Below are 18,349 nucleotides of genomic sequence, written 5' to 3' on the forward strand. Positions count from 1 at the left end.
CTCATGGAAACGAAGACACCTATTGTCTTATCAGAGTGCCGTGCATTTAAATATGCTAAGGAGATCAACATATTTACAGCAGCTGTTCGCTGGAGATCAGACAAGAATTTACTTATAATTTTTCCTCCAGAATGGTCAATAATAATAAACACACCTGTTTAATTATCACCCACAAAAATATATATGCGGCAGAGTCATGAGAAACAAACAATTAATTATCAGTGGCTGTGGGTCCATTGTATCTTTTCACATATCTAGGAGAGCATAGTTGACTTTATCTGAAGAAAACCTAAATATTTCTCAATGTATGTGCACAGGGGGTGGCAGTGGCATTGGGCGTGCAGTATGCCAGGTATTAGCCAGAGAGGGGGCAAAGGTGGCCGTTGTTGACCAAAATGAAGCAGGTGCTAACGAGACTGCTCAGTTAATTGGTGCAGGTGAGTGTAGGCCTATTGAGTTAGTTAAGCAGGTAAAAAAAAAGAACTTGTATGCGTATGTATGTATGGTTGGGGTTTTATGTCGTATTTAACAATTTTTGAGTCATATGGGGGCGAGGATTAGATATGTGTAAGTGTCTTCTTGGTAGGGCTTCTCCAAGTGCCAAAGACACCAGAAATGACACCACACCAGTCACATTCTGCTGACACCAGGCCAACAAGTCCTGTTTGATTTTTTGCTCTAACCTCTCAGTGCTTAGCGCCAAGTGAGGCATCGACAAGTCTTTCATATCACACGACCCTAAAAAAGAGCTTGAACTATGTAAACATTAAACACTAACTTGGGCATCTGTCCTTTAAACTTAACACACAAATATGTTGAGGACATTTACAGTGAGTATAAACATTACAAAACTATTTTTTGATATTTATTTTCCTACTATATGATCTGTAAATCAGACAAAACTTACTAACTATCTCCTTGACCCGGTGAAAGTCAGCCTCTCGTTTACACACTGAAAAGCAGTATATTTTACCCAGAGCACTCCAGTATCCCCTACCGACAATCCTTCTCACTGTCTTAGGAGTGAAGAATTCCTGATCACAGCCTTAACCACAATTGGTCAATCACAGTGTGCACAATTTGGCATAACCAAAGTTTCTCACATTTTTTTTTAACATCCATAGGTTGGTAAAAGTCGTTATATTTTCCGCAATGTGAGCAAAGTCAAGATAAACTATCATCAGAGTTTGTCACAGTTTCAATCCTCACTGAATCCATCAGAAGCTCAATTCCCTGATGTCTTTCTAAACCAACACAGAAGGATTTCTGACTGTTTCCCCATGAAACAGACATGCTCACATACCCTTCACCTTAAATCCAGTTCACACGGGCAAAGTTAAGCTGGATTAACTTGCAAAAGTAGCTTTGAGCCAGTTTGACATCGCCTGTGTGAATGCAAAATGGTGACATTTAATCTGGTTATTTGCCCTAGCTAGCGACGTGGCCTTAAGCCAGTTTCAGGGCTTAGGCGGGTTTATCTGTGCCGTGTGGTAATTGGTTTAAATGCCCCGCCTGCGTGGAGGACAGGATGATGTCGTAATTACTAAACCGGCTTAAATGTGTCCGTGTGAATGGGCAAATCCCTGAACTGGCTTAAATGTGACCGTGTGAATGGGCAAATCCCTGAACTGGCTTAAAACTGGCTTTGCCACATGGTCGTGTGAATGCATACATTGTCACAACTGGCTTCGATTTAAACCAGTTCATATTTGATCTGGTTTAAAATTTTGCCGTGTGAGCGAAGTATTAAATACAATTTCTCATTTTCCCCTCTTCAAACAGACATAGTTTACGTTACCATGCAGATTTGGCAAAAATCCTCCCATTTCCTCCACCATACAGACATGACAGACATTTCCCTACAGTATAAGACACCATAAAGGTTTTCTCATTTCCCTCACAATACAGATATGATTTCCATTTTATAGCGGCTTTGTCAAAGATTCCCCACACACTTCTAATGACACAGACAGTCAGAATTTCTGACACATCTTTACCATGTGGACTCACCGAAGTACTCAAATTTTATACAGGCATAACCAAAATGTCTCAGGTTTCCTTTTCTATGCAGATTTGACCAAAATTTCTCATGTTTCCTTCATCACAAACATTTTTCAGATTGTTCTCATCATGCAGACATATCATTGTATACAGACTTCACCAAAGTTTCTCACACAATCCTCCTTATACAAACATGATCAAACTTTCTCACATTTTCTTTACCAAACAGTCATAATCAGTATTTCTCACATTTTGCTCATGTTCATTCTCAACACATTCCTCCCTGTACAGGCATGATGAAACTTTCTCACCATAAAGACTTGTCCAATTCTCATTGTTTTTCAGACGCGTCCAAAGCTTACACAACTGATGTGTCATCATCGAGTTCAGTCCGTGAACTGCTGACCAATGTCCAGACTCAGTTCTCTGATGTTCCCACTGTGCTGGTCAACTCTGCTGGAATCACCAGAGATGCCTTTCTTCTCAAGATGAAGGAGGAAAATTTTGACAAAGTTATTGATGTCAATTTGAAGGTACTTCTTTGGAGGTGTGTTGTATATAACTGGGGTTTTTTTTAAAGCTCAGCAAAGCAATGCAGCCTAAACTTTAAGGCTAAAAGGCTCACATTCAAGTTAAATATTTATGAGTATGGTGTAAAAGAATACACAATTAAGTAATTAAATGAACATTGTTAATTAAATGATGATTTTTCCCCTTCAGGGAACCTTTTTGGTGACACAAGCTCTCGCCAGGATGATATTGGAGAACAAAATCCAAAATGCCTCTTTTGTCAACATTGCCAGTATCGTGGGCAAGGTATTGAAATATCTGAATTCTCATGAGCTGTAACATCAAGAGAATTGCAAACATAGCCTGCTTAAACTTTTTATTAGAAAAACATGTTTTTATGTAAATATTTTCACTCTCAAACTGTTGGTCAACTAGAATTAGAGACCCATTAATTCTTTTTCCCAATATGGACGGAGGGTATTAATATAGACATAAAATTATCTGTCTAATTTGTGGCCGCAAATGTGGACCACCTCAGCAATGTTTTCTGTTGAAGATATATTTACCTGATTGGAAAGAAAAAAAAAACAACAGAAAATCATACAAATTTCAGGATTGAGCGAAATAGAAAGGTGAAGTTTCAGTTTTGTTTTTATTCCAATTTTGGATATTTTAGTGTCCGCTCCCCGTGAAACACAAAAATTGGTGTCCTTTAATATTCTGAGTATATACACTTAGTATTATTAAAGCAGAAGTATTTTGTCTTGTATTTTAGCACATTGATCAGGTAGATGAACTGGTTGCCATTTTTGTGATTATTTTTCAGATAGGCAATATAGGACAAAGTAATTATGCTCCATCTAAGGCAGGCGTGTTGGCTCTAACGAAGACAGCAGCTCTAGAGTTTGGCAGGTAAGAATCTTGCTAAATCAGACAGGTGTGTGGTGAGAAGAAGGGGATGGAGGAGTCCGGTTAGCCCACGTTGGACTTCTATCACATGTGCAGTACCATAATGTGGAAGTGGCCTTGTTCAAGCAATGAATTGAGATTCTATTCATAACTTACACCGTCTTTAATTGGCTAAAACCTATTTTGCCTGACCAATCAGATGGAGTTTCTCTTCATAACTTGGTCAGCTAGTGCCACATGACTGTTTCTGGGTGAACTACTTTGCTATAACTACAATTTATTAATGGCTGTTTGGGAGCTTTATGCCCCATTCATCTGATGGTTTCTCTGCAAGATGACAAGGCTCCGTGGCTTATGAGGTCTCATTTCAAATCAAGGTAGTTGAGGAGAGGTATGACAACGTCTCTATAAATTAAATACTCAAGAGTATGGTCTATGTCACACAAATGTACGTTCACATTTTCACACATATTTATGTTTGCTATGTTGAGGACTCCGTGGCCGAGGGGTTTAACATGCCAGTGTGGCGCAATGACCCAGAGCCTTTCACCAATGCTGTCGTTGTGAGTTCAAGTCCAGCTCATGCTGGCTTACTCTCCAGCTGTATGTCAGCAAGCAGCGAATGATAGTGGCTTTCCCCCCGAGCTCCACATGATTTCCTCACACCATAATGCTGGCCAATGTCAAATAAGTTAAATTTTTCTCAAGTATGGCGTGAATCACCAATCAAATAAATAAATAAAAAAAATAAATGTTTGTTAATGTGTACCCTCCATTTTGAAATGTCTGGTATTATGTTCAGTCACTGTTTCTTCCAGGATGGGAATCCGTGTGAATGCTGTTGTCCCAGGGTTTATTGACACACCCATGACCTCTACGATACCTGACAAGGTCAAAGATAGTCTGCTCCAGCTAGTTGCCATGGGGAGGATGGGGCGACCAGAAGGTGACCACATTACATCAATTTTGACGTGATTTTTGACAGGGAATGCAGTGTGAAGAGGATTTTAATTCATATCAAATTCTCCTATCAGGTCTAAGAAATGCCAACATATTTATGAGTATTGCTCCTTGTTGTTAACTTCTTTGGTTATAGTAGTAAACTTTGTCACAACATTGTCATAGGCTTCACCCAGCCTACAGTACCAACAAAACTTGAAAGGTCATGAAAGGCTGCCAAGCAATAGACCGCTGTCCAGCCAGGGTTTGGCTATGTAAATAGTTGTGGACCTGAGAAGGATTTTGCCACGATACGGGTGCAAAACTGCCAAAAAATAGCAATTACGCCATAATCGTTCATTCATCCTCCTCAGGATTAATTGATTTGATTGTGAGAGAACAATGGGGTGTAGAGAAATAATTCGCACAGTTTTGTGAAGTGTGCATCTTTAATGACACAAACAAATCATTTTTATGATCATTTATATAATAGATGTATACATAAATTCCACTGAAAAAAGTGCTTTAGTGGTTGAAAAAGTTGAAGATTTACAGTATATAATGGTGGCCTGTGTATCATAGGTGGAGTGAGTCAGAGTAAACCATCGACCTTTGGCAGGTTACACTGGCAAACTTTTACTGTATGTCGTATTGGTGGAAAGCAATTGGTCTCTGGTAACTTCATGTACGATGACACAATAAAGAGTTCTGTTAACTACTTATTGCCATCAAGGACTTGAGAACAATGGAAGCTGGGAGCTTCTTGAAAATTCTTGCCACCATAGCCACAGGCCAAGGGCAGATTCCACAAAGCCATTTCTGACTTAAGTCCAAATTTTAAATCTTTCCAAAATACTCAGTTTTTGGTACTGAAATTTGGCTACATTTGGCTTCACATAACACTGAGACGTGGAAAAAGAATCTACATTATAAAACTGAAAAATAAGCATTTCGGTAGTATTTCAAATTTTGACGTAAGTCAGAAATGTCTTTGCGGAATTGGCCCTTGAGCAATAACTCTATATCTGCAGCACACAGAGGCTGGGTGAGTGGTACAGTAGTGGAAAGCTAGAAGTCTGCTGCAAGTGGGGAAATAGTGAACAAGTGACGTTAGGCATTTTGTCTACAATAAAATTGCTACATACTCAGTAGATGTAGGCTAGGTGAATGGCAGTGGAATGCTAGAAGTCTGCTGCAAGTGGGGTAACAGTGAACTACCTTGTTTACACACGACACAATAATATGTTGTTTTTGTTTACAATTATATCAGACTAATTATATCCCATGATGCATTTTGTACTTCTGTCTTGACCAAAGTTCTGGTAACACATCCTTCTTGTATCTTGTTGACAGAAATAGCTGAAGCTTGTTTGTTCCTGGCCTCAGACAGAAGTAGTTACATGACAGGCACAAGTATAGATGTTACAGGTAAGTACTTTACCTTCTTACTTAAAACACCTTTATTCCTGGCCTCAGACAGAAGTAGTTACATGACAGGCACAAGTATAGATGTTACAGGTAAGTACTTTACCTTCTTACTTAAAACACCTTTATTCCTGGCCTCAGACAGAAGTAGTTACATGACAGGCACAAGTATAGATGTTACAGGTAAGTACTTTACCTTCTTACTTAAAACACCTTTATTCCTGGCCTCAGACAGAAGTAGTTACATGACAGGCACAAGTATAGATGTTACAGGTAAGTACTTTACCTTCTTACTTAAAACACCTTTATTCCTGGCCTCAGACAGAAGTAGTTACATGACAGGCACAAGTATAAATGTTACAGATAAGTACTTTACCTTCTTACTTAAAACACCTTTATTCCTGGCCTCAGTCAGAAGTAGTTACATGACAGGCACAAGTATAGATGTTACAGGTAAGCACTTTACCTTCTTACTTAAAACACCTTTATTCCTGGCCTCAGACAGAAGTAGTTACATGACAGGCACAAGTATAGATGTTACAGGTAAGCACTTTACCTTCTTACTTAAAACACCTTTATTCCTGGCCTCAGACAGAAGTAGTTACATGACAGGCACAAGTATAGATGTTACAGGTAAGCACTTTACCTTCTTACTTAAAACACCTTTATTCCTAGCCTCAGACAGAAGTAGTTACATGACAGGCACAAGTATAGATGTTACAGGTAAGCACTTTACCTTCTTACTTAAAACACCTTTATTCCTGGCCTCAGTCAGAAGTAGTTACATGACAGGCACAAGTATAGATGTTACAGGTAAGTACTTTACCTTCTTACTTAAAACACTTTTATTCCTGACCTCAGACAGAAGTAGTTACATGACAGGCACAAGTATAGATGTTACAGGTAAGTACTTTACCTTCTTACTTAAAACACCTTTATTCCTGGCCTCAGTCAGAAGTAGTTACATGACAGGCACAAGTATAGATGTTACAGGTAAGTACTTTGCCTTCTTACTTAAAACACCTTTATTCCTGACCTCAGACAGAAGTAGTTACATGACAGGCACAAGTATAGATGTTACAGGTAAGCACTTTACCTTCTTACTTAAAACACCTTTATTCCTGACCTCAGACAGAAGTAGTTACATCACAGGCACAAGTGTAGATGTTACAGGTAAGCAATTTACCTTCTTACTTAAAACACTTTTATTCCTGACCTCAGACAGAAGTAGTTACATGACAGGCACAAGTATAGATGTTACAGGTAAGCACTTTGCCTTCTTACTTAAAACACCTTTATTCCTGGCCTCAGACAGAAGTAGTTACATGACAGGCACAAGTATAGATGTTACAGTTAAGCACTTTGCCTTCTTACTTAAAACACCTTTATTCCTGGCCTCAGACAGAAGTAGTTACATGACAGGCACAAGTATAGATGTTACAGGTAAGCACTTTATCTTCTTACTTAAAACACCTTTATTCCTGGCCTCAGTCAGAAGTAGTTACATGACAGGCACAAGTATAGATGTTACAGGTAAGTACTTTACCTTCTTACTTAAAACACCTTTATTCCTGGCCTCAGTCAGAAGTAGTTACATGACAGGCACAAGTATAGATGTTACAGGTAAGCACTTTACCTTCTTACTTAAAACACCTTTATTCCTGGCTTCAGTCAGAAGTAGTTACATGACAGGCACAAGTATAGATGTTACAGGTAAGCACTTTCCCTTCTTACTTAAAACACCTTTATTCCTGGCCTCAGTCAGAAGTAGTTACATGACAGGCACAAGTATAGATGTTACAGGTAAGCACTTTACCTTCTTACTTAAAACACCTTTATTCCTGGCCTCAGTCAGAAGTAGTTACATGACAGGCACAAGTATAGATGTTACAGGTAAGCACTTTACCTTCTTACTTAAAACACCTTTATTCCTGGCCTCAGTCAGAAGTAGTTACATGACAGGCACAAGTATAGATGTTACAGGTAAGCACTTTACCTTCTTACTTAAAACACCTTTATTCCTGGCCTCAGACAGAAGTAGTTACATCACAGGCACAAGTATAGATGTTACAGGTAAGCACTTTACCTTCTTACTTAAAACACCTTTATTCCTGGCCTCAGACAGAAGTAGTTACATGACAGGCACTAGTATAGATGTTACAGGTAAGCACTTTACCTTCTTACTTAAAACACCTTTATTCCTAGCCTCAGACAGAAGTAGTTACATGACAGGCACAAGTATAGATGTTACAGGTAAGCACTTTACCTTCTTACTTAAAACACCTTTATTCCTGGCCTCAGTCAGAAGTAGTTACATCACAGGCACAAGTATAGATGTTACAGGTAAGCACTTTACCTTCTTACTTAAAACCTTTTTATTCATGACCTCAGACAGAAGTAGTTACATGACCGGCACAAGTAAAGATGTTACAGGTAAGTACTTTACCTTCTTACTTAAAACACCTTTATTCCTGGCCTCAGACAGAAGTAGTTACATGACAGACACAAGAATAAATGTTACGAGTAAATACCTTACCTAAACACCATTATTCATGGTCTCAGACAGAAGTAGTTACATGACAGGCACAAGAATAGATGCGACAGGTAAGCACTGCACCTACACACATTTATTGTTGGCCTCAAACAGAAGTAGTTTCATGACAGGCACGAGTATAGATGTGACAGGTAAGCACTACACCTAAACACCTTTATTCATGGCCTCAGAACAGTAGAAGTTCTTCGTAGTCTTTTTTAAGCACCTTTATTCTTGAGGAAGCCATTATCTACTTAAGTCAAAATTTAAACTTTTGTCACTATGCTTAGTTTTTGGTAATGGAAATTGGGGCCTCCGTGGCTCAGTTGGTTAGCACACTAGCACAGCGTAATGACCCAGGAGCCTCTCACCAATGCGGTCGCCTTGAGTTCAAGTCCAAGTCATGCTAGCTTCCTCTCTGGACGAATGTGGGGTCTTCCAGCAGTCTGCTGATGGTCGTGGGTTTCACCCGGACTCTGCCTGGTTTCCTCCCACCATAATGCTGGCCGGCGTCTTGTAAGTGAAATATTCTTGAGTATGGCATAAGACATCAATCAAATAGATAAATAAATAAACCGTACTGGAAATTGAAACTAAGACATGACTCTCTTCATAATAGATAACATTTATGAGGAGGTCAAAATTCTAATTTTCCAGACCCATGAAAAGCTCAGTACATGTTAGTCAATGTTTAACGAAGTGACTTCCACAAATGGTCCCCAGGCCTCAGACAGAAGTAGTCGTGCACATGCCAGATGCATGGCGAATATGACAGTGGATATGTCAAAGTCACATTTAAATGGCTCCAGTGAACTAGATAAATATCTGCAAAGGTCACAGAGTTCATATGCATACACTTGTGATATAAACCTGGTGAGAAATGGGGAGACAGACGATTACAAGGAGCCAAAACAGTCTATGAATTTGATTAAATATCTAGACTTTGCCTCCAAAAATCTCAGAATATGCTGATTGTTTCATGCCTTTCAAGGATGGTCATGCCTCAAACATTCATAAGCCAGAAAGAAAGCAAAACTATCATTTCTGTGTTTTATTTCTTTTCATAGGTGGAATGCCAGTAGGGCTGTAATGTCGTCTTTTGTGGGTCATCGCCAAGGAAACCATTTGGATGAATTTTCTGTTTGGCAAAAGGCATTTTGTTGGAAACATGTTTAATACCATTATTTAAATCTGGAAAGATGCCACAATTTCAAGATTAGGGATCACAACATAATTATGCAAAAAAATAGTGAGGTGAGGTAATAAACTTCTTGAACAAAGATGGAAATTGTAGAAAGAGGACTGGTCTACTGTTAAGTGCACAGGGAATGCTATTTGTAACTGTGGTAGTGAGAAATTGACCACCAGTACGTGTAATTTTAAAATTCTCTCATTTGATGCAATGTAACCTTGTAATCCTTGTGACCTCTTCACAAGCACTTTTTGTCTTGACCATTGTATCCAAGATTCAGTACATTAGGACGAAGTGACGAGGCACTTGTCACTGTTTGTTATGTCACTATTTGTTTTGTCTCTGTTATGTCACTGTTTGTTATGTCACTATTTTTGTCTCAGTTTGTTATGTCACTGTTTATGTCACTATTTGTTATGTCACTGTTTGTTACGTCACTTTGTTACGTTACTGTTATGTCACTCTTTATTATGTCACTATTTGTTCTGTCACTATTTGTTATGTACCATTATAGTTGCTTTATGTTCCGTCGATGGTAGAACTGCAATTTCCTACATGTTAATCCTTTTAATTAGTATTTTAATCCATTCTTTGTTATATTGTTACCTGTTTTTCACCTAGTTCAAACATGTTCAGCCCATATTGGGATGAGCTAAGGCAACCATGCCAAGCAACCCACACATGGACTAACAGATTAACCCTTTTCAGACTTCACTCGAGAGAGTAAAATGTACAGTTAATAAATAAAAGTACAACTTTCAAGACAAGTTTCCAGGAGTCTTCATTTGATGTCACTGACAGATTGAAGGACAACTGTAACCCCTGGTGATAACACCATGAGTGGCTTGATTGATTTGATGAATCGTCACGAGCACATTTTATATATATTTGATCTTGATTCGTAATCATTATTTCAGCAATAATTTATTGCTAATACATGTACATGTTGGTGCCTACTGATGCTCTGAATTTACTCATCCTTTAGCCGAGTTTAAGATGAACTAGAACATTAACTCTGCACTCGTCGGTAATGTTGCAGTGGCAAGAAATTGTAATAAAAAACATGTTGCATTACCAGGAATGTGAAAAAAAAAAAGAGGTCAAATTAGATCAGTTTGAGTGTGAGAAAAGTTGAAGCTATTTAGTACTTGTAGTGAACCAGTATTATTATTCTATACCATATCTTCTCCACAGGTTATCTGGCCTTGGCCATTGAGGCCATACGCGGTAATTCAGTCGACCATTGAGGCCATATGCTGTAATCCTACACTTGGCCATTGAGGCCATCTGCTTTAATCCAGCCCTTGGTCGTTGAGGCCATCCGCTATCGAGCCCTTGGCCACATGCTGTAAACCAGCTCTTGGCCATTGAGGCCATATGCTGTAATCCAGCCCTTGGCCATATGCTGTAATCCAGCCCTTGGTCATAGAGGCCATATGCTGTAAACCAGCTCTTGGCCATTGAGGCCATCTGCTGTAATCCAGCCCTTGCTAATTTGGCTGAGGCTTTTATGTCAGAATTTTCTTGTTAAGTACAAAGAGTTAAGGGCAGTAGTTTACTCCTGTATTCTAATTTCCTTCAATCTGGTGCACTGTTCATGTAAATGTGAAAAATTCTTTACTGATTCCAATCAAATAAGTCATTTTACTGTGCATGACCTCAGTTTTCTCCCAGCATGCAATGTGTTAACAACTGTGCCTTCTTGCATGAAGCTCTCTTAGCACTATGTGTACAACGCCGCCATGGGAACCAGTTTTCTTGGCATTACCTTGCTATGGCAGCTATGTAGTTGTCACTACACTACATAGATTGTTTCAAAAAAACATGTACTCAAAATTGTAATGTATGTAAAAAGCAAAAGAACGAGAATGACATCTTTGAATGTGATTGATTGTGAAGTAATCTATATTTTTGGAGATGGCTCACCTGCGAAATCATCCCTTGTTTACTGCAAAAACATATGATGGTGTACTGCATTTATGTGTAATGGAATGCCATCTCATTCATGCAAGCTTTTAGAACAAACTGAGCTTTTACAACCAACCAAGATCCCTGAAATGTACATATTAAAGAACAGAAATTCATATATTGTGAGGACTCAGGGTTTGATTTAATGCATTGCATCATCATCGAATCACATGACATTCAAATTGTGAATAAAATTTTACAATAAACTTTTTCTCTTGAAATCCAGTGGATCATTTCTTTGTTTTCTTCTTCTTCTTGGGGAATCTCATCTTCTGATACGGTCCAGTCCCGAGCCTTTTGGCCTCTTGAATCTCAGCGTACTTCCTTTTGTTATACCTGTGAAACACAAGAAAAAAATGGTATGAGCATGAATTTCAAACCCGAATCCTTCCTCTGCCAAAATGTGGTCTTTCAAGGTTGTTTTTCAAAAATTAAAACCATGTCCTGCGGGTTGTGTGTCTCTCACCTCAGCCAACTAATGAGAGAGCATACTTGGTCAAAAAACAAGAAAAAAAACGGTACACGTATGAATTCCATACCTGAATACTTCCTGTGCTTAAATGTGGTCTTTCAAGGTTGTTTTTCAAAAATTAAAACCATGTCCTACGGGTTGAGTGTCTCTCACCTCAGCTAACTAACGAGAGAGCATACTTGAATCTTTCGCTGTTTAAGCTGCCGCTTTATGAAGTGGGAAGGTTTGTCAGGTACCTGGCAAAGACGACTTGTTTTCTCCACCAGGCATTCCAGTTTTTAATTATGAGTGTAAACCATTTCAAACAGGCTGTATTAATTCTTCAGCTATCACAAATCAAGGTGTGGCTGGTTTGGTTGTGGTACGAAGTCAGAAGGTTTGGCTGGTATACCTGACCCTGACGCACTGACCCAGACACAATGGATTTCTCAGAGCATCGCTGTCTTTCGAGGGAAAAGTTCTTGAGTATGGCACTAATTTCAAACCAAATATATAACTAAAGAAACAGTAGAAGGCTTACACCTTGAATTTGCATATACGGGAAAATGATACTTTGGAGCCAAATTTGCAATTTTTTCTCAATGTTTTTGATGAAATTCATGTTGAGAAGCAGGATTTTACATTTCATGAGTTTACCTTCTAAATTCAGCATCTGCAAACAGTTCGTCTACCAGTGTGGATTTTCTCTGTTTCTTTGGGATTCTAGAGCTGTAGAAATCCGCCTTACTCTCTACCACTGTCCCAAACTGCAAACAACAACAACTCACAATTGTGAAAACAAATCTACAGTGAAATTTACCAAGCCGTAAGCCTGCTCATACAGGAGAGTTATCTCCCATTGCTTTGAGAGATGTGTTGCTATCATTCTAACATCAGTCCATTAGAGATGTACCTACTGTCTTCGTTCAGATTACATCTCTAATAGCCTTGAGATCCATACTATTTACAATAGCGACGTCGAAAGCGAGGTGCATGCATTACATCACCTGATCTGAGATGACTTCTTTCGCCTTATGTAAACAAATGCACGCGATGGCGAACGTACTGAACTGTTGAGCAGTGCGCTATTTACAGGTGTTCGTAGGTATCATTATCATCTCCGTCTGTGCTCAAGCTGAACCATGTCCATTTAAATATATTTACACACTTACCACTTGATTTTTGTATAACAGAATTCACGGCATACTTATCACGAGTTCGTTATCAACGTTGGATGACCCAAGGCATGAGCTGATATACAAGACTTTTACCATACCCAGTCGATTAGACTGCAATGACATCTCTTTTTCTCACATGCCGCACGAAGACCGGTGACCTGCTTTGCCTTTAACTCTACAGAAACGCCACTGCTTGCCTTGGCATATGCGATTACTTCTTTGAACTCTCTTTTCATGCCGTCTTTTGTGGGCGCCCCCATGGTGAATAACTTCATATTCATCACCCAATACGTGAGTAATTAGTTCATTTTTATTTTGGATGTTTTGATTAATTCAGATGCAGGTAGTTGCTTGATTTTTGTACCACTGATACAGATTTAGACTCAAGGAATATACTTATTAAATATCTGATATTCCTCTATCAACAATTATCCCAAAATTTGGGGGGGGGGGGGGAGGAAATCACTGCACTGATGGCACACATCTATACCTGAGCCTTGTCCCGGTACCGCAGGATCATGTAGAAATCTCTAATGGTACTGCCATATCCTCTTATCTCTATAAATATATACAAAGCACAGTCGAGAAAAAACACACATCAAGAGAGGCTTTTGGATGCTCTGAGCAAGTCTTTCATTTGACCTAAATTTTAATACCGTCTTTTAGACTGAACTGGAATGGAGAAAAAAAACAAACAAAAACAATGATATGTTACAAAACTCAAACCTGGAAGTATTTGGGTGCTGTGTGGAGGTCATTAGCTCTGTAGAACCTCTTCGGGTCCAGGGCGTGTCTCATTTGTAACACTTTCAGGTCGTTCTTCCTCTCCTCTGTCAACTCTGTCGCAGGCATGTTGTACCAGTTGTTTCCCTTTGTCATGGCTCGCTCTTTCTGATAATAAATACGGATGATTTATTAGAAAATAAAGAGTAAAACAACAAGCCTAGAAGGCCTGACTAAATTACCTCCCTTGAGTTAACTCTCACACATAAATGACTCGTTGTTTGAGGCTGTAAGTAGGAAGGTCTGTCATCAACCTGCGGATGGTCGTGGGTTTCCCCTGGGCTTTGCCCTGTTTTCACCCACCATAATGCTGGCTGCAGTTGTATAAGTGAAATATTCTTGAGTACGGCGTAAAACACCAATCAAATAAATAAATAACAAAATTGTTTGAAGGCATCATGTGTCTGAAGATAAAAATGAGTTGTTTGCATGATCATTTAATGGTTGCAATCTGAAAGCAAAGGCAGCCTATCCAATGAAATTGATTCTCTGCTTTTTTCTAATAAATGCACCTATATGGCTTTTATGAGCTTGAAAGTTCCTGCCACCAAAAAATGAGTGAAAAATCTTTCCATAAAAACTGCCCAAATGATACAAGCTAAGCAATACCTCAGTCTGGCATTAGAAGCTAAGCACGATAGGCATTGTAAGCTAAGCATGATAGGCATTGGCATTGAAAACTAAGCACAATAAACATTGAAAGCTAAGCACAATAGGCACAAAGTGTAAATGATAAAATGTGTTTGTACCACAACTGGACTAGGATGACGGGGAATATCATTCCCAGGTTAACGCAAAAAAACAGTCTGAGTCGGTTTCCATCTTTCAAGAGAGTGCTTTCTCTGTCAAGGATATTTTAGATCGATGTGTTTTTTTATGCATAAATTTTTACACGAGGTATTAGTCTTCTTGCCGTAGTAGTGTTTACACAAACTAGGTAGAAACACAGCTATTTAAGGACCGTCTGATGGGTAATGTGAACCATATTCCATGCACATCAACCAGTACTTGGAATAAATAAGGATTACCCTTTAAACTTTCGAGCAACAAGGTTGGTCGTGAAAACAAACTGTCCTCACCTCTGCATCTTGCCATAATACAAATAATCCAAACACAAGAAATACTCTCTGAGGGAATTTTATACGCTAATCCAGAGCAATATTTCCCGTTTACAAGTTTGCAAATAAAGGATTATTATGTAGTCATAAGTGTATTTTCCAATCAAATCTACTGGACAGCATAATGTGATCATCCTGTACTTTTTGCGAAACTGGAACGTGGAGAGCTGTAATTTTTTTCACGTTATACAATAGCAAAGGGAGGTAACTGTAAACGCTAAAGGCAATTTGTCGTCTGCTGCTCATGTTTCTGTAAACATTGAGGGGGAAATGTTGACGACGGGAGAAATATCATTACCGGAGAAATACTATGCCAAAACCAAAAGCAAATTTGGAATCCATGTATTCAAGTACCTGGATACAAAATGCACTGCCCAACAAGAACATAAAAAACTTCCTCCAAGCCATTTTTTTTTTCACTACAACAGCAAATTTATAATGGTTTTCTACTTAATGGTTGTTTGTATGGGACATGAAGTTTAAGACAGGTGGAGTTATATCATAAATAAGTCATTGTCAACACAAAGTGGACTCGTCAAATATCACCCTATAACATACAGAACACAATAACCTAATATTATTTCAATTTTCACCAATGAAATAACAAGGCTCTGCTGAATACCCCCTTACCCGCCTCTGCATTTTCAGTTTACGAACGCTCTCCGTGTAGGGCAAGGCCCTGTCCTTCTTCTCAAAGTCAGGGGTTATGACACTCCTCTTGAGAATCTACAACATACATGTTCACATCACACAACTCACCATAGTATTTGTCACTTCTTAGCGGGATATTCCCGATGATTCAAATTCAGGAGGATTTTTAAAAAAAAATAATACACAAACATAGTATTTTTAAATAACACTCTTACAAAACAACGATTTCTGTTTTTTGTTTACTTGTATTTTCACTTCTTTTTTTCTACTGCCACATCACAATTTTTCTCACTTATTACAGCCTACACTTATAAAGCACTGGAATACCATAGTTTCACAACAATGACACCAATGGTACCTCTTGAATTCATGAAATTTTAAAATGACAAAAATTCAAATTTGTTTAACTTTTTCAAAATGGTAAATAATAAAATTTTTCAGCTGTTTATCCCATTTCAAAATTGTCTTGTTACCAAAATCTGAAGGTGATTCCATTAAGTTAATATGCAGTTCTAGTCGATACCGTTTCTAAGAAACAGAAAAAAAGGCAAATGAAAAGTGGCACCCAGAGCTTGAAGTTAGTTCTACTCTATACATCCTCTATAAATCAAGAGGTAATCAAATGTAAATTTTAAACCAATCACAGTACCGACCTCCTGATCTCTGCCGCCCAGTAGAAGGTTGTCTATCTGGGGTTTGTGCTCTTGGGGCTGATGAAATGAGCGTACATTGACATAGAGGTCAGAGAGGTCATCCTCTGTCTGTAGTGAGGAGGACAGCTCCACTCGACTGAAAAGAGAACATGTGCACGGATTGGTCAGATGTGGTATATCTATACACAGACATACAACAGTAGTCAGGTTCGCAGTGGTAGCGGGGACTGGACAGCACAGAATTCAGGTATGCAACAAATCTCCTGACTTAAGCTGCATCTGAACCAATGCTCTATCCCATGATATCACCTACCATACATTCCGAACAAATTCAAACAACAGGATATAGTGCATGTTTTAGCATATTAAAGGACTGTTTTCTGACCTGGTCAGGTTATTTTAAAATTTTACGCAGTTCATACGTTACCCTGTCAGCATAATACATTTCAGTGTTCAAAATCTAACGAATTCTAATTTACATTTCAATCTAAAGTTATACATTACTGGTTGAATTTATTGGTGATGTATGTCATATTATGGGATAGAACAGACAGAAGACAAGGGTGCTATGTTAAGATTAATCACTAAGTTAGGTGCTGTAATTTAGACGGATTCTGTCCACACTAATTTCCGATATACTGTTGGCAGCGTAAGACTTGCAGAACGCCACAAATCACAGACAAGTGTAGAATTAAAGAAGAAATACTTTACTTCAAAGACTCATGAATCTTTGTCCTTCTGTATAAATACAGTAGTAATCTGACCAGGCTTGTCCCACCAACATGATGACCTGTGGGTAACCCAACAACCTTTGGCATGTTACTGAGAAACTCTGCCCCATGTGACGCAGGCCTACAGATATGCACATCATATTGGTGGAAAACAACATGTGATCTTCAACCAAAGTTAGACTTGTCACATGAGTGTTGTCAACAGCTTACTGTCACCAAGGCAACCAAAAGTTAATGACAGCCTATGGCCAACAAATAGCAGTGGATCATTTGACTTGTTGAACTACTGAGCAGTGAGAGCAGAGAAATCAACACCGTGAGTGTCTTGGATATCAGAAACACTTTCTGGTGGGTTGGGTTATTATACACCATATTCAAAAATGTTTCACTTATAGTACGGCGGACAGCATTATGATGGGAGGAAACCGGGCGGACCTCAACGAAACCCAAGATCATTCGCAGGTTATTATTACGGGTTTGGTACATTTACCCTTTTGACTTGGCCTTCGCAGACTTTTTCTTCTCTTTCTTATCCATTTTATATGCTGCTGCCGTTTCTTCATCATCTGGGGAGGATGCACCATCCTCACCCTTGGCACTTTGTGATACTGCATTCTGGGCGACGATGTTGTTTTTGTCACTTTCACATAAATCGCATTCTGAAGTCACCTTTACCGTCTTGGAACTGGAGTTGGGCTCAAGCTCATTGTCAGAATCAGATCTTATTCCAGACAGATTATGTTTTGTGGGTTTGGTGTCGATAAAGAAAGTCAATGCACTAGAAGCCTCAGCAGTTCTTTTTGTAGAAGTGTTATCAGTTTCACTTTCAGTCAGTGACAATTTACGAGTTGACGACCGAGTTCGCCTTGTTGTTGTTGTTGTTGTGTTTTTTAGGACTGTTTCACGCATCGTCTTTGAAGCCGATCGCCCTTTTTTAGACAGGTTCCACTTCATTTTAGAAAACACCATATCCACCAAACCTTCAATGTCAGAATCAGAATCCGAACCGGAGGAAATAAATATTTCTTCTACTTCCAACGCCATCGTCTCCTTTCCAACTACCCAGCCGTTTACACGTGTTGACGCAGCCAATACATCTTATTCGCTTAGAGTTGTTTCCCTTGTCTGTACGTCCCACTTTAACATCGCAAAAAGTTGGTTGTAGACTTATGTGTAGATTGCTTAATCTGATCTGTTCATAGATTTATCCATGTTCACCTGAATAAATAACATAGTAATAACATAGTTATTCTTATAGTAGGCTAAAAGGCTAGACTTAAAAATGCTGGAGCTGACAAAACAATCTC

General features: G+C 38.8%; 2 protein-coding genes across 2 annotated transcripts; one reads left to right on the forward strand and one right to left on the reverse strand.

Annotated features, from left to right (window-relative positions):
• Positions 1–307: 307 nt before the first annotated feature.
• On the forward strand, positions 308–11,442 carry LOC135480487 (estradiol 17-beta-dehydrogenase 8-like). Its single transcript, XM_064760330.1, has 7 exons — positions 308–437; positions 2,347–2,534; positions 2,722–2,817; positions 3,338–3,423; positions 4,239–4,366; positions 5,713–5,787; positions 9,385–11,442. Exons 1-7 carry the CDS (start codon positions 308–310, stop codon positions 9,405–9,407), a joined length of 726 nt encoding a protein of 241 aa, XP_064616400.1. The 3' UTR covers positions 9,408–11,442.
• Positions 11,443–11,597: 155 nt separating this feature from the next.
• On the reverse strand, positions 11,598–18,131 carry LOC135480213 (deoxynucleotidyltransferase terminal-interacting protein 2-like). The gene is made up of 6 exons (XM_064759989.1): positions 17,533–18,131; positions 16,312–16,447; positions 15,638–15,733; positions 13,833–13,997; positions 12,586–12,695; positions 11,598–11,813 (listed from the first exon to the last, which is right to left on the reverse strand). Exons 1-6 carry the CDS (start codon positions 18,084–18,086, stop codon positions 11,708–11,710), a joined length of 1,167 nt encoding a protein of 388 aa, XP_064616059.1. The 5' UTR covers positions 18,087–18,131; the 3' UTR covers positions 11,598–11,707.
• Positions 18,132–18,349: the final 218 nt, after the last annotated feature.

The sequence above is a fragment of the Liolophura sinensis genome, chromosome 13 (genome assembly GCF_032854445.1).
Source record: "Liolophura sinensis isolate JHLJ2023 chromosome 13, CUHK_Ljap_v2, whole genome shotgun sequence".
Taxonomy (NCBI): domain Eukaryota; kingdom Metazoa; phylum Mollusca; class Polyplacophora; order Chitonida; family Chitonidae; genus Liolophura; species Liolophura sinensis.